Source organism: Nelumbo nucifera, chromosome 3, assembly GCF_055504915.1.
Source record: "Nelumbo nucifera cultivar China Antique chromosome 3, China Antique-T2T, whole genome shotgun sequence".
NCBI lineage: Eukaryota > Viridiplantae > Streptophyta > Magnoliopsida > Proteales > Nelumbonaceae > Nelumbo > Nelumbo nucifera.
The window spans coordinates 55,152,102-55,165,514 of NC_142651.1; the positions used below are offsets into that span (position 1 = coordinate 55,152,102).

General features: G+C 39.9%; 1 protein-coding gene across 1 annotated transcript in view; it reads left to right on the forward strand.

Annotated features, from left to right (window-relative positions):
• The first annotated feature begins 286 nt into the window (after positions 1 to 286).
• Positions 287 to 13,413, forward strand: part of LOC104600970 (pre-mRNA-processing factor 39-1-like) — a 50,243-nt gene continuing 37,116 nt past the window's right edge. Inside the window, exons 1-3 of the mRNA XM_010264147.3 lie at positions 287 to 416; positions 1,209 to 1,652; positions 4,814 to 4,917. Coding sequence (XP_010262449.1) covers positions 1,214 to 1,652; positions 4,814 to 4,917 — 543 coding nt within the window. The 5' untranslated portion in view covers positions 287 to 416; positions 1,209 to 1,213. The remainder of the gene's footprint in view (positions 417 to 1,208; positions 1,653 to 4,813; positions 4,918 to 13,413) is intronic.

Sequence of the window (13,413 nt, forward strand, 5' to 3'; positions counted from 1 at the left end):
GGCCGGATTCGGGTTGGGCTATTTTAGCAAATCCCGAGTTCGGCTCAAATTTATTGCGGGTTGAGATTTTTGGCCTGAGGTTAAGCCCACGGGCCCATACACCTGTTCAAGTCCGTACGGGGGCTGGGTCGGTCCGTCGGGCCACCCGGCCCATGAACAGGTCTACTCACGGCCATAGTACAGGGTCTTTGTCTCAAGACAATGTAAGGGGTCTTTGTCACAGACCCCATAGTACAGGGGGGTCTATGTAATTTACCCAAAAATAAGTAACGACGAACCGCGCGGCCTAAAGCTGCAAAAAGGCGAGAGTTTCTCAAATCAAAACCATCGTTGCGAGGAGCCAAAATTGTTAACGTCTCGTCCTCCACTGTTCGCCACTTCGGCTCTTCTCTCTCGCTTTGACGCACAAGAAAAAGGTGAGGATTCATCAATGGCACTCTTACTTTCATTCTCTCCCCTTTTTTTTGTTTCGTTACTTAAATTCACTGGAAGGAATTGCAGTTCTCGTTTTTCAGTTCAAGCTGCTGTTTCTAGGTTTTTTCTTGCTTTTCCCGATAGTTTAGACCAGGGTTTTGTTTCCGTAGTCCTAGTTATTCCTTTTTCCCCTCTTAATTTGATATCATAGGGTTTTGGGTGAAGCTCTATCATTTTATCAGTTACTTCTTTGAAATTCTATTAGTCCATACGGTGAAGGATCAGGCGTTTTATTATTTTACTCCAGTTGGGTCTGAGTAGATATTTTTTCATAGAGAAATTACATCTTCTGTAATCCATTTTTGAAATTTTAGTACGATGTGGCTACTTGTTTTCTTTGTCTGGTAGTTGGGCCCCTAGTCGTCTACCCTAGGAGCCTCCTAATGTACCGTTACCGAATGGTTCAATTAGAGTTGTAACCATTGTTATGATAATAATCTGTTCTGTATTCGCTTTGTTATTTTGGGGGTTAAAAGACAGTTGGATAGAATTAACACTTAATGTCACTTAGATTGACTCTCGGGGTTATGATTTGGAGGGCTTTGCAGATCAAGTTATAAATTTTGTAGAGAGGACACTGAAACTTCTGATCGTTATATCATTAGCTTTAGCATTTATTCGTTTTGATAGTATTGAGTGTTGTGTTTTTGTTTATAACCTGGCAGCTTGTACATTCAAGGGACACGTTTACTGACTTAAAATGGGTTATGAAACTATTGTTGCCCAAATCCCAGCTACAATGGATTACCCAAGCTATGCTTCGACTGACTACACTGGCTCTGGTTCAAATGCCATTTCTGATGGTGGTGCTTTTGCCACTGGGGGTGCTGCCGATTCAACTACTCCTGTCATTCCAACAGATACGGCTAATCCTGAGCCAGATGGTTCTGGTTCAGGTCATGAAAATCCAAACAACAAAGATACTGGTTCTGTTATTCAAGGTACTTCTGTCTCAGTAGCTTATGGAGCTGTTGAAGTCCCTGATACTACCAAGAATCTTGTCATCCAGGAAAGTGCAGAAGAAAAATCAAATCAAGCTGTTCCTATGGGTTCCTCTGTAAATATCAATGGTGCTACTGGTGCAGGATATCATGCTTCTGCTGGAACTGGTGAAAATGGGAATGTTTCAAATGAGTTTGGTGGAGCTGCTTCTGATCAACAGTTCAAGGAGGATTCTGGTATATTATAAGATTTCTAAATATCTTTGTGATAAAAAAATTAGATATTGCATACTAACTGACAAAAGGATTGGCATTAGATGGATGTGCCATGGGAAGATTTTTAAGAATTGCATCTGACTTGTTAGGAGTAGTATCTTTAAAATCAGCAATGCTTTGGAAGCTCACCTTGGTGAGCTTTAGGGGAAATACCTCCAGTGTCAACCTTGGGCTCATGCAGAAGTCATGAAGCTCATCCATTGGTGCTGACACCTTGAGATGTCTTAAGTGTGTTTCTATATGTATTTATTTGCTTCATGCTTATACCTAAACTTGCATGTTTAAAGTCATATTTTGATGTTATTTATTTGTTTAACATTTTTATATGCCTTCCTTGTGTTTATACATGTTTAAAGTAATATCCACAATCACTTTGTTTATGCTTTTCCTACAACCATTTTTATGCTTTTCCTGCATAGAAACATAATCCTCTTCTACTTTGATGCTTTTCTTAAAAATAGATGACACAGGAGGCTTAGTCCTCACATCTAAAGGTCTTGTTGCATTGCGTCATGCCTCCATGTTTTTGAAGCATTGGTTTTTTGTAATTCTCTGATCGATAGTTATTAAAGCATTGGTTGCAAAGTTTTTGGGGTGACGGCGGTGTATTTGCACGGATTAAACTTTCTGCAGTTATATTTTCTATATGGTTAAAATTGCAACCATGGCTGCAGGTCTGATATGTTTGGCTGTAAAGTAACAAGTTATTGTATATGTTTTGACTTCTTGAAGGTTAGAATATATTTCATTTTAAAGATAGGTATTTATTTGTAATTGTCATGTAGACCTAGTTCACTAATGTGGTTCTCTCAATATTCACTGTCGTGGTTCTTTCCAAAAAAGAAAAAAAAATTTCATTGTGCTTGTTACTTCTAGCATGTTATATGTGGAAGTTTAGTATAACTGTTTATTGGTGGCCTTGCATTCTGTGTGCCATAAAGTTTGGAAAGCGATCAAGGGAAACTCTATTTGTTATTTGCTTTTTTTCTGTTTCTTCACACAATGCTTCATAAACTTCTAAACCTAATTTCTTTTCCCAGGTTGACACCATGATTTTGTCTAGAATGGCTACAACTTGAGCATTTATGGATTCATGATGGGATTACCCTACTAAGAAAGTTAATTATGGGGCATATGGGCAATTAATAGAAGTTGTCTTCATGGTGCCCCATCCAGGATTAATGATCTTTATGCTATATTGCTATCTAATAATTAGAAATGAACTTTATGGCGATTATGGGCAAGTGTTGGCGGTTTTTCAATTCCCGTACCAATTTCAGAATTTTTGGGTTATAGGGATTTTTATAAATATTTTGGTTTGTTACTGTTTCAAAATTATTATTTATAGTAATTCTCGGATGTGCTATTTATGGTAATTCTCGTAATTATTATTTTTAGTAAACTCATGGTTTACTATTTTTAGTAATTTCTGATTTTTTAACTTAATTTAGTTTTAGTGGGATTAGGTAAATGTTATTAGAGTTGTCTTTGCAATTAGGGTCCTCATTGGAGAGTCTTTTTTAGTCATCTATTGATTTATCTTAGTTCTAAGGCAATTAGAAGTTGTTTTGGGTCAATTTCCTAGTCCAAATTAGAGTCTGAAATGGGACATCCGAGTTAGTAAGTTGAGTCTATAAATAGAGTCATTGTAATTGGAGTTCAAGGAGAGTTGATTTGATAAAACAAAGAAAACAAAGATGGTTTGAATTCTGGTTGTTAGAAAAATTTCTCTCTCTTTTTTTTTTTTTCTCTCCTCTCTCTTATTTCTTCTTTAAGGCGATCTGTCTATTTGCTGTTTATCCTAACAGCAAGAGTTCACCTCTCTCCTAATGTCTTACTCTTTTCCCCCCCCCCCCCCCCGATTTCTTTTGAAGGGCTACACAACGGGGGGTAGCCCATCCCCCAACCCATAATCCCCCAACCCAGGTGCAGGTAGGATGCAATCCCAAGTCTCCGCTATGACCAGCAGGAGACCTTACCAACCAGCTGGTTTACACCTTGCTTTTAATTTCTTACTCATTCTTTGGTGCACAACAAGAACTCTTCTTGCTTTTCCATCTATTTTCATCTCTAATCACCCACATCCCTCATTCACCCAACAAAGTCCATCACCAAATCCTAAGTTAGTAGGACTCTTACTAATAAAAGGTGCAAAGGAAAAATGTTATGTTTGTACAAAAGAAGCCATGAAATAAAATAAACTATTACTTATAACTAATAAAACAATAAAAATTTACCTTATAAGATCTCTAACATAGTTTTCAAGGTGCCAAGGCGAGGCTAGGTGACAGGGGGCGCCTTGTCACCTAATCACCTAGGTGATGGATTTTTTAAGTAAAAAACATAGATCCTAGGGTAGTTCCCTACATAATCATATTTCCTTAACAATTATTCATAATTTTCATAAGAAAAGTATAAAGTTCATGTTAAAGTATAGAAAATCAACATATTCATGAGAAGAAAAAGAAGAAAGAAAAGAAAATTGAAAAAATATAGGGGCTGAACCCTTATTTCTGTTATAGGAAAAGAAGAAAAGAAAAAGTAGAAGAAAATAAGATATGGAAGAAGACAATGTGTTGATTAGACAAAAATTTAAGTTCTATCTTACTTATTGGTTCAGGTTTTGATGTCTTTGAGGGTTCAATACAGCATTTAGCAATGCTTGTGTTGATTAAACCCTAACAAATAAGAAAATAATAAAAAGAAATTAGTATTTAAACACACAAAATGCATATATTTTTAATAATGTATATTTTATAATTATAATCTCAAAAGATAAATAATAAAAAAGTATTTTATAATAGAAAGTACAAAACGGCTTGGTAATTAGGCGAGGCAAGCCTAGGGTACCTTGTCACCTTGACAACTATGATCTCAAATAACTCTTAGAATCTCTTTACACCATGATTATTAGTTATTAGAGAGTCTATTATTATCTTGAAATAATCTTCTATTCTATTTCCATCATTTATATTTGACTGCTGAAAATCTCTTTATTCTCAACTGTCTGTTTATTTGTTCCATAATGTTGCATAGCATTCACAATAATTCTATTGAAGGTTTAACTTGCAAACCATTATCATGTCTTTTTGATCTTTTTGTTTCTGATATCTCATTGTCAGCACTTTCTACTGAAGAAGAACGGTTGTGGAGCATTGTTAGAACAAATTCTTTAGACTTCAATGCTTGGACTGCTCTTATTGAGGAGACAGAGAAGGTGGCAGAGGTATACCATATGATTCTTTACATAGGACAGAACTGACCAGGATGCATCCTCATTTTTTGCTTATCATTAATTGTTTACTGAAATGAAGTTTGTTGGTGTTCTTGTGCTTTTGAAGTTTTGATAGCAGTAGCCAATATATGAATATTGGCCAAGTAATACTAGAATACAAGTCTGATGTAGGATTAGCAGTGGACTTTCAGGATAAACAAATGAGGGTTTAATGGATTGATGGAATCTACCCCTATGCAGGATGTATGCACTGTCAAGAAATGGCTTAAGGAAAGGGATGGGATTGTGGGGAACAGGGGATATGCTGGCTGAAGGGTTAAAGCACAGAATGGCAGGCTATATATGTTGATAGGTGATAATTGGTCATTTTCCATAGTAGAAAACTAGGGTTAGAAGAAGAAATGTGATTGACAATTAAAACATAAAAAAAGTACAAATGTGATTGTTTTTTTTATATGATTAGAAACATAATTCTGGCAATAATAAGACAAGAATCATCAATGTTTTCAACTGGTAACATTCTTAAAGGATGGGAAATGGTGGCATCTACCCCTATGCAGTGGAATATTCAAGTCTCTCCTTGGATAGGTCCTCCACATGACAACTTGACAAGATTAAAATGAATTTTGATGGCTGCAGCTTTGGAAACCCAGTGCTGTCTGGCATTGGAAGTATGTTTACAAACCATAATGGCTATATCTTAAAGCTGTTCACTTGATGAGCTAATTAAGAAGATCATGGGTACCTTTCATTGTTGGATGACAGCCATGGATCATTTTAGCAATGTTTCCCATCATAATTATTTTGACTTTAGCAGGGTGGCTGTAATTGACATATGCTTTCTGTATAGTGACTCACTGAACATGGATATACTTGGACAGAGTGACATGATTCGAATGAATACATCAACTTACCTTTTGCTCCCCAAAAAAAAAAGAATAATGGCTATATCTTAAAGGCTTTTTTTTTTTTTCTGGACCTGTTGGCTATGGTTACTCCACCAGAGCAGAACTGATGGCATTACTTCCAGGTCTAAGGTTGGCAAAATCCTTGGAATTCAGGGAATTGATTATTGAAGGGAACCCTGGAAGTAATATTGCATGGCTTCAAGGCCTTGTGGAGGGTCCATGGAGGCTTGGGAACCGGATTAGAGAAATTAAATCTATGGTCGTGGTCTTACAGGCCAAGCTAAGTTGGCTGCCTAGGTCTACAAGCTCCATAGTTGACTCCATTGCTCAGGAAGGAGCTAGCAGACAGTCTCTGTTGTGGGCTAACTATACACTTTGTTGAAAGGAAGTAATTTACTGATGTGTATGTGGGGGTGGTAGGATACTGGCTCATCAAGGAATGTGCATTCTATTGTACTGAACAGTAAATAAACAACTTGTATTAGATTTTCCAGATAAAAAAACAGGATTCAGGCAATAAGCATGATAAAGAAAATACGGTAGAAACTAGTTTATGTATTAGTATGAATAATAGATTACAAGAATGGAGAAAGAATATATGGGAAAAGAGGAGAGAGAGAGAGACTGAGAGAGTCATATATTACCATGGGACTTCAGGATAAATACTATGTTGAGGGCTTTTTCTTGGAATATGAGGGGGTTGGGGGACTTTAGGAGAAGTTGTGAGAAATTTGGTGAGGGAGAATAGGGTGGATCTTTTACTCTTATAAAACAAAAGTGGGAAAAAATAGAGGTGGCTTACATTTTAGAGTTATGGGGGTCACATAGTTGCAGCCCGGATTTCCTACTAACCCCATTTTGCTGCCCTTCCTACTAACTCAATGACTTGATGACAGTTGTCCCATCTTCGTGTGATCACATTATTACGTACAACAATTTCCACACGAGACATCTCCTCCTCCCCCCTTCTAGTGCTCACCACAGTTATCCCTTCACACAGGATTCCGTTCGACGAAATGCTTGAAAGATTTCATATCCGGGAAGTTAAATGCTAGAGTTTTTAAACTTTTTTGAAGCTGGTCAGCTCCTTGGCCACAGCTCTTATTCATCTGAGGTCCATTAATCCCTCTTCCTACTTCCTGCATATGTATTATCAAGTGTTCCAGCCCAGACAGATTTGATAACAAGCCACTGGGAGTCATCCTTTGACCTTTGGGCTTTGTAGGTAACAAGATCATAGGCGAGAGGGCTTTATAGATTCCCCAACAGCTGGGGGTCGATGCCGTCTCTTCACCTTTGGGAAGACCGAATGACACACTCAGACTCCTAAGAGGACTCAGCTGCCCAATCTCAGTAGGCAAATCGTCCATCAATTCACCAACATGAAGCACTTCAAGTTCCTTGAGAAGTCCTATCTGGGATGGTAGAGACCTTATGCCAGTCAGGTGTAGATATAATCTTCGAAGGCTTACCAGGTTGAAAAAGTGGAAACTTCGTGATGGGAGAAAAGCGATGGCAGCTCTTCAATTTTAGTGTTCGACAGGTTTAGGACTTGGAGATTTACCAGTTCAAAATCTTGCACAGCGATTCTTCCATATCTGCAACAGTGCCATTCAAAGCTAACTCCGCCTGGGTGAACTCCCAGTCACCAACATCAAACGCATTCTTCAAGGACCCTCCGATGACAAGAATCACGAGTGGCAAACCATGGCATTCCTTAACCACCTTGCGAGCTACTTTTTCTATTTCAGAATCAGTCAAAACATCAGCTCCTACCTTTTGATGAAACAGCTCCCATGCTACATCTTTCGATAAAGTTTCAACCTTGATCTTCTCATCTATGCCCATCTGGTTACAAACTTTCATCAATACTATCTTACACCCATTCTTCGTGCTTGGGTCAGGGACTCCAACTTTTGTCAAATCAACTTCCTCCCATTAGTCATCCAACAAAAGCAAGAACTTCTTCTTCTCCAGGTGTTGAGCGCTAGAAGGGGGAGGGGGAGATGTCTCACGTGGAAATTATTGCACATAATAATGTGGTCACACGAAGATGGAACTGTCACGAAGTCATTGAGTTAGTAGGAAGGGCAGCAGAATGGGGATAGTAGGAAATCCGGACACACATAATTGTGGATGGGTTAAGTGTGAGGCGGATGGTCTTTCTAGGGATTTGTTAGTGATTTGGGATTCTAAAGTTTGGTAAAAAATGTGAGTTTTTAAGGGTTTACATTTGGTGTTAGTAGTGCTGGATCATTTGGAAACAAAGGGTAGACTGTTGGAATCAAATGTGTATAGTCCAATGGGGAAAAGAAATAGAGGGGCATTTTGGGTGGAACTTGAAGGGGATCTAAACAAATTGGTTGGCAAAGAAGTAGAGGTGGGTATGAAATTAGGTGTTGCACTTCTTGGCAGAAGAACATGCTAGCAAAATCATATATATACACTTAAAGCACAAGGGGGCATAAGGAGAGGTGGGTATGAAATAGAGGGGCATTTTGGGTGGAACTTGAAGGGGATCTAAACAAATTGGTTGGCAAAGAAGTAGAGGTGGGTATGAAATTAGGTGTTGCTCTTCTTGGCAGAAGAACATGCTAGCAAAATCATATATATACACTTAAAGCACAAGGGGGCATAAGGAGAGGAGACGTGGCCGCTTGTGGAGATGGGAAAAAGCATCTACATGTGTGTAAATGACCCGATTGGTGAAAGCCATTGGAGGTGAAAAATGTGCGAGCTTCATGCGTAAGGTTGGTCATCTGGACAAAGCCCGTTGGATAAAACCTGGAGCCATGTTGTTAGGTTGGACAAAGACAAAGGCAGAGTCCGATGTCCAACGAACAAGGGCAGGTTGCCTGAGCCCGATGGACAAAGGACAGAGGCCGAGTTGAACCCGATGGACAACTAGGTTGCCAGATCCGTTTGACCGATGAACAAAGGCATATTGCTTGAGCTCGATGATCCGTTGGATAGAGCCCGATGGATAAAGGACAGAGGCCGAGTTGAGTTCGATGGACAACTCGAAAAGAAATGCTCTCGCTATATCTCCCTCTTTGTCTATCTATCTCTATCTCTGTGTGTATCTCTGACGTCGACTAACAATTGACTGAAGAGAGAGGTGGCAGTGGAAGGGATATTATCGAGGGAGAGAGGAGCGGAGAGGGAAAGAGATTGAGATCTGACTGAAGTGAAGAGAGAGGTGGCGGTGGAAGGAAAGAGAGAGGGAAAGAGACAGAGGAAGGAAATAGAGAGAGAGGGTGCCTAGAATTGCAGATCTTTTTTTTCATTGTCTTATTGTCTCTTCACTTTTTATACCAAATAGGGGTTTCTCTCGCCCCCTTCTTCTTCTTCTTCACAGAAAAACAGGGGCTCCGCCCAATCTTTTTTTTTAATTGTGTTTCTTCACTTTTTACACTGAAAACAGGGGTTTCGCCCGCCTGCCCCCTTCTTCTTCTTCTTTTTTTTTGGATCAATAACAGAAACTTTATTAAGATTTATGAAACTTTAGGTATAATAAGGGGGAGATAAAGAGTCTTATCTCCCCATCAGTAAATTACAATGAAAGAAGATTAAAAATTAGCCCAAAAAATAGCTTCCCTATTCACCCCTTGCTTGGCCAACCCATCTGCAAAAGAATTAGCAGTCCTTTTCACCCAGCTGTATTGTATCTCAATGCCCTTACATAGCCATAAGATTTTTTTCTTTTCATTAGTGTAACTCCACAAGCCACTGTCCTCTTTCTTCAACCAGCTAATCACCACCTTTGAATCAGCTTCCAAAATCAGCCGACTGATATTTAGTTCCCTTGCTCTTTGAACCCCTTCCAAAGCTGCAAGGATCTCAGCCCTAATAGAGTCTCCTTCTCCAATAGGGCCTGAGAACAGAGCAATAACAATCCCTTCCTCATTCCTGAAAACTCTCCCAATCCCAGAGGGCCTTGGATTCCTTATGCTACTGCCATCAAAATTCACTTTTATAAATCTGGAGGGAGGAGGGGACCACAAGGGACTAAGAGTCCTCTTACACAGAGTAGAGGTTGCTATCTCTTTCCAATTTCTTAATAGGTCAGCTATAGGAAAGTTTGAGAACATTTCCATAGTTTTTAGCCAGTGGGCAGCCCTTAAAAGTATTAGGCCTAATAGTTCTTCCAGGGATCTTTCCTTTTCTGAAAATATTCGAAAGTTTCTTTCCTCCCATAGTGACCAACACACGGCTGCCCTAATACTCCTCCACATCATCTTTCCTCGCTTCTTAGGCCATCTGAAAAACGAAGGGGAGAGCAAACCTGGGACACTCTCAGGAGGGTTCCAAGTACACCCAAAACGAGAGAGTACCCACTCCCAAACAGTTTTAGTAACCTTACAAGAGACCAAAATGTGGTAATCGGATTCCCCATCATCTTTACAGAGAGAGCATCTATTAGGAAGTAAACAAGAATTTGGTCTCTTTTTCTGAAGTAGATCATTTGTATTTATTCTTTCCAGGAAAGTTTCCCAACAAAAAAACCCAACTCGAGGAGGAATGGGCTTGCTCCAAATTTCCTTAATCGGAAAGGACACACCAGGAGGGACAGGTAATTGAGTTAAGGTTTCAAAAAATGAAGCACAAGAGAAGGTTCCTGAAGTAGAAGGGATCCAAATTCTGGTGTCTTCCCTATTAGGATCAAGGAAGATATTCTCAAGGATGGCTAATAAAGGTAAGAGGCTGTCCAAGTCTGTATCCCTAATTGCCCTTCGCAGGTTGAGGTTCCACCCAAAACTAGAAGTGGAGTCTGAAGGAACTAAAAAAGAAGAGATAGGTTCATTTTTCAAATCTGACAGAGCATACAAGGAAGGAAACTAGTCCTTCAGAGGTGAAACCCCAACCCAAAGATGTTCCCAAAATTTTATTTGATTGCTAGAGTTAACACCGTACCTGATCCAAGGGGAGAAAACTGGAAGCAGATCATGGATGGATTTCCACAGAGAAGCAGCTATAGCCCTTGCCACAATTCCAGAATCCCAGCCGTTGTCTTCCAGCCCATATATGCTAGCCACGATCTTTGTCCACAATTTTTCCTTTTCCATTGTGAACCTCCACAACCATTTTCCCAACAACGCCATATTCCTTTTCTTGATGTTTCCAATCCCAAGACCTCCTAGTTTTTTACATCTAATTACCGCTTCCCATCTCACCCTATGATCTCTCTTCTCCTTTCTCGGCTCCCATAGAAAATTCCTCATTATTTTTTCCAATAAGTTGGAGACCTTGGTGGGGATCTTAAACACTGACAAATAATAAACAGGTAAGTTAGCTAGGGTGGGCCTAATCAGAGTGACTCTCCCTCCTAAGGAAAGATAATTTCTCTTCTAGGACGCAAGCCTCTTCTCAAATCTCTCCACTACTGGAGTCCAAAAGCTTTTATTCTTAGGGTTATCTCCTAAAGGGAGGCCCAAGTACGCCAAAGGCCAATATGAGATTGCATAACCTAACACACCTGCATACTTCCTTAACTCCCTCTCCTCCACATTCACCCTCACCACACAACTCTTATCAAAGTTCACCTTGAGGTTAGACATCTGCTCAAAAAGTTGTATTGCTAATTTTGAATTCCAAATCTAGCTTATATTCCCACCCTCACAAAACAAAATTGTGTCATCTGCAAACTGGAGATGTGTTAGTGGTACCTCCTCCCTGCCAACTCTCCACCCTTTTATCAGATTCCTCGAGTCTGCTCTATGTATCAATCTCCCAAGTACATTAGCCATCAGGGTAAAAAGAAAGGGGGAGAGTGGATCTCCTTGTCTTATACCTCTCAAAGCAGGAAAAAAGTCAACCACCGTTCCATTCACCAATATAGAATAGTGACAAGTCCTAATACAACCCCAAATCCAGTTACACCACCTTTCTCCAAAGCCATAGCTTAACACCTCCACTAAAAAAGATCAATCCACTAAGTCATAAGCCTTCTCCAAGTCCAACATTTGCAATGAGGATTTGATCAGTGATCTGTCTTCCCTCTACAAATGCTGCTTGGTTGGGTGCAATAATAGAGGGGAGGACCTTCTTTATCCTGAGGGACAACACTTTTGCAATTATTTTATACAAGCTATTCACCAAACTAATAGGTCTGAAATCCTTAGGTTGTGATGCCTATTTCTTCTTTGGGACCAAAGCAATGGAAGTTGAGTTCAGGCCCATTTTAATTATTCCCCTACTGTGAAACTCCTCAAAGACTGACCTAAGATCCTTCTCCACTATATCCCAACAATCTTGATAGAAAGCCATTGTGAAGCCATCTGGGCCTGGAGCTTTTGTCCTATCCATTGAGAATACTGCTGCCTTTATCTCTTTCAGATCAAACGTCTTTTCCAACCAATCTCTATTCTCTGCACTTAGAGTCGGCCACTCCAAACCCTCCAACCACTCCAAACCCTCCAACCACACCCTCTATTCTCAATGGAGCGTTTGTCCTATCCATTGAGAATACTGCTGCCTTTATCTCTTCCAGATCAAACGTCTTTTCCAACCATTCTCTGTTCTCTGCACTTAGAATACTTCTCCTTCTACTTCCAATTTTGATATGAGATTCTTTTTTCTCCTCCCATTTGCCATTGAATGGAAAAATCTAGTGTTTCTATCTCCCTCCTTTAGCCACTTACACCTAGATTTTTTGCCTCTAACTTATTTCCTCCTTAATCAGAATATCCTCCATTTGCTTCCTCAACTCCCATCTCATTTTTTTGTCTTCCTCTCCAAAGGATCCCCTCTCTTCCTTCATATCCAAATCCTCAATCTGCTCTAGCAGGACTTGTTTCCTTTCCTCTATTCTCCCAAACTCCAACCTATTCCACTCCTTTAATTGTGATTTTAGAAATTGAAGTTTCTTGTGGAACCTCATTCCCTCCCACTCTACTACCGGATTAGATTGCTCCCACCACTCCTTGATCTTCTCACTGAATCCCGGATGGGTCCATCACATATTTTCAAACCTGAATGGAGTGGGTCCATCACCTCTCAATTCCTCCTTACACATCACTATAGGCCAATGGTTTGAAGTAATTCTTGGGAGTGCCCTAGATACTAGGTTACCCCAATGTTCTTCCCAGTCTGTTGAAAACAAGAATCTGTCCAGCTTGGAGCATACTGGCCTCGATTGAAGGTTGGACCAAGTGAAGTTTATATTTAGGAGTGGAATTTCTTTAAGCTCGAAAGTATCCACAAAATGGTTGAACTTTCTCATGCTAGTTGTCACTCTTTGTCTGGGGTTGTTGGTTTCCTCTATAAACCGCACTACATTAAAATCCCCTCCTAGAGGCCCCTAACATCACTCAATTCCTCCCACAATTTCTTCCTCTGCCTTTAGTCATTGGGGCCATAAACATTTGTTAGTACCCATTCGTACCTATCTTCCACCTGTCTGAACTTCACGGAAACAGAGTAATCACCTATTAGCTCCTCCAAGCCGATTAATATGTCTTCTTTCCACAGTGTTACAATCCCGCCTGAGGATCCCCAAGATGGAGCGGCCACCCACTTGATTCCCCTATCTCTCCACACACTCCTTGCCCATCTGCAATCAAAATCCATTCTTTTAGAC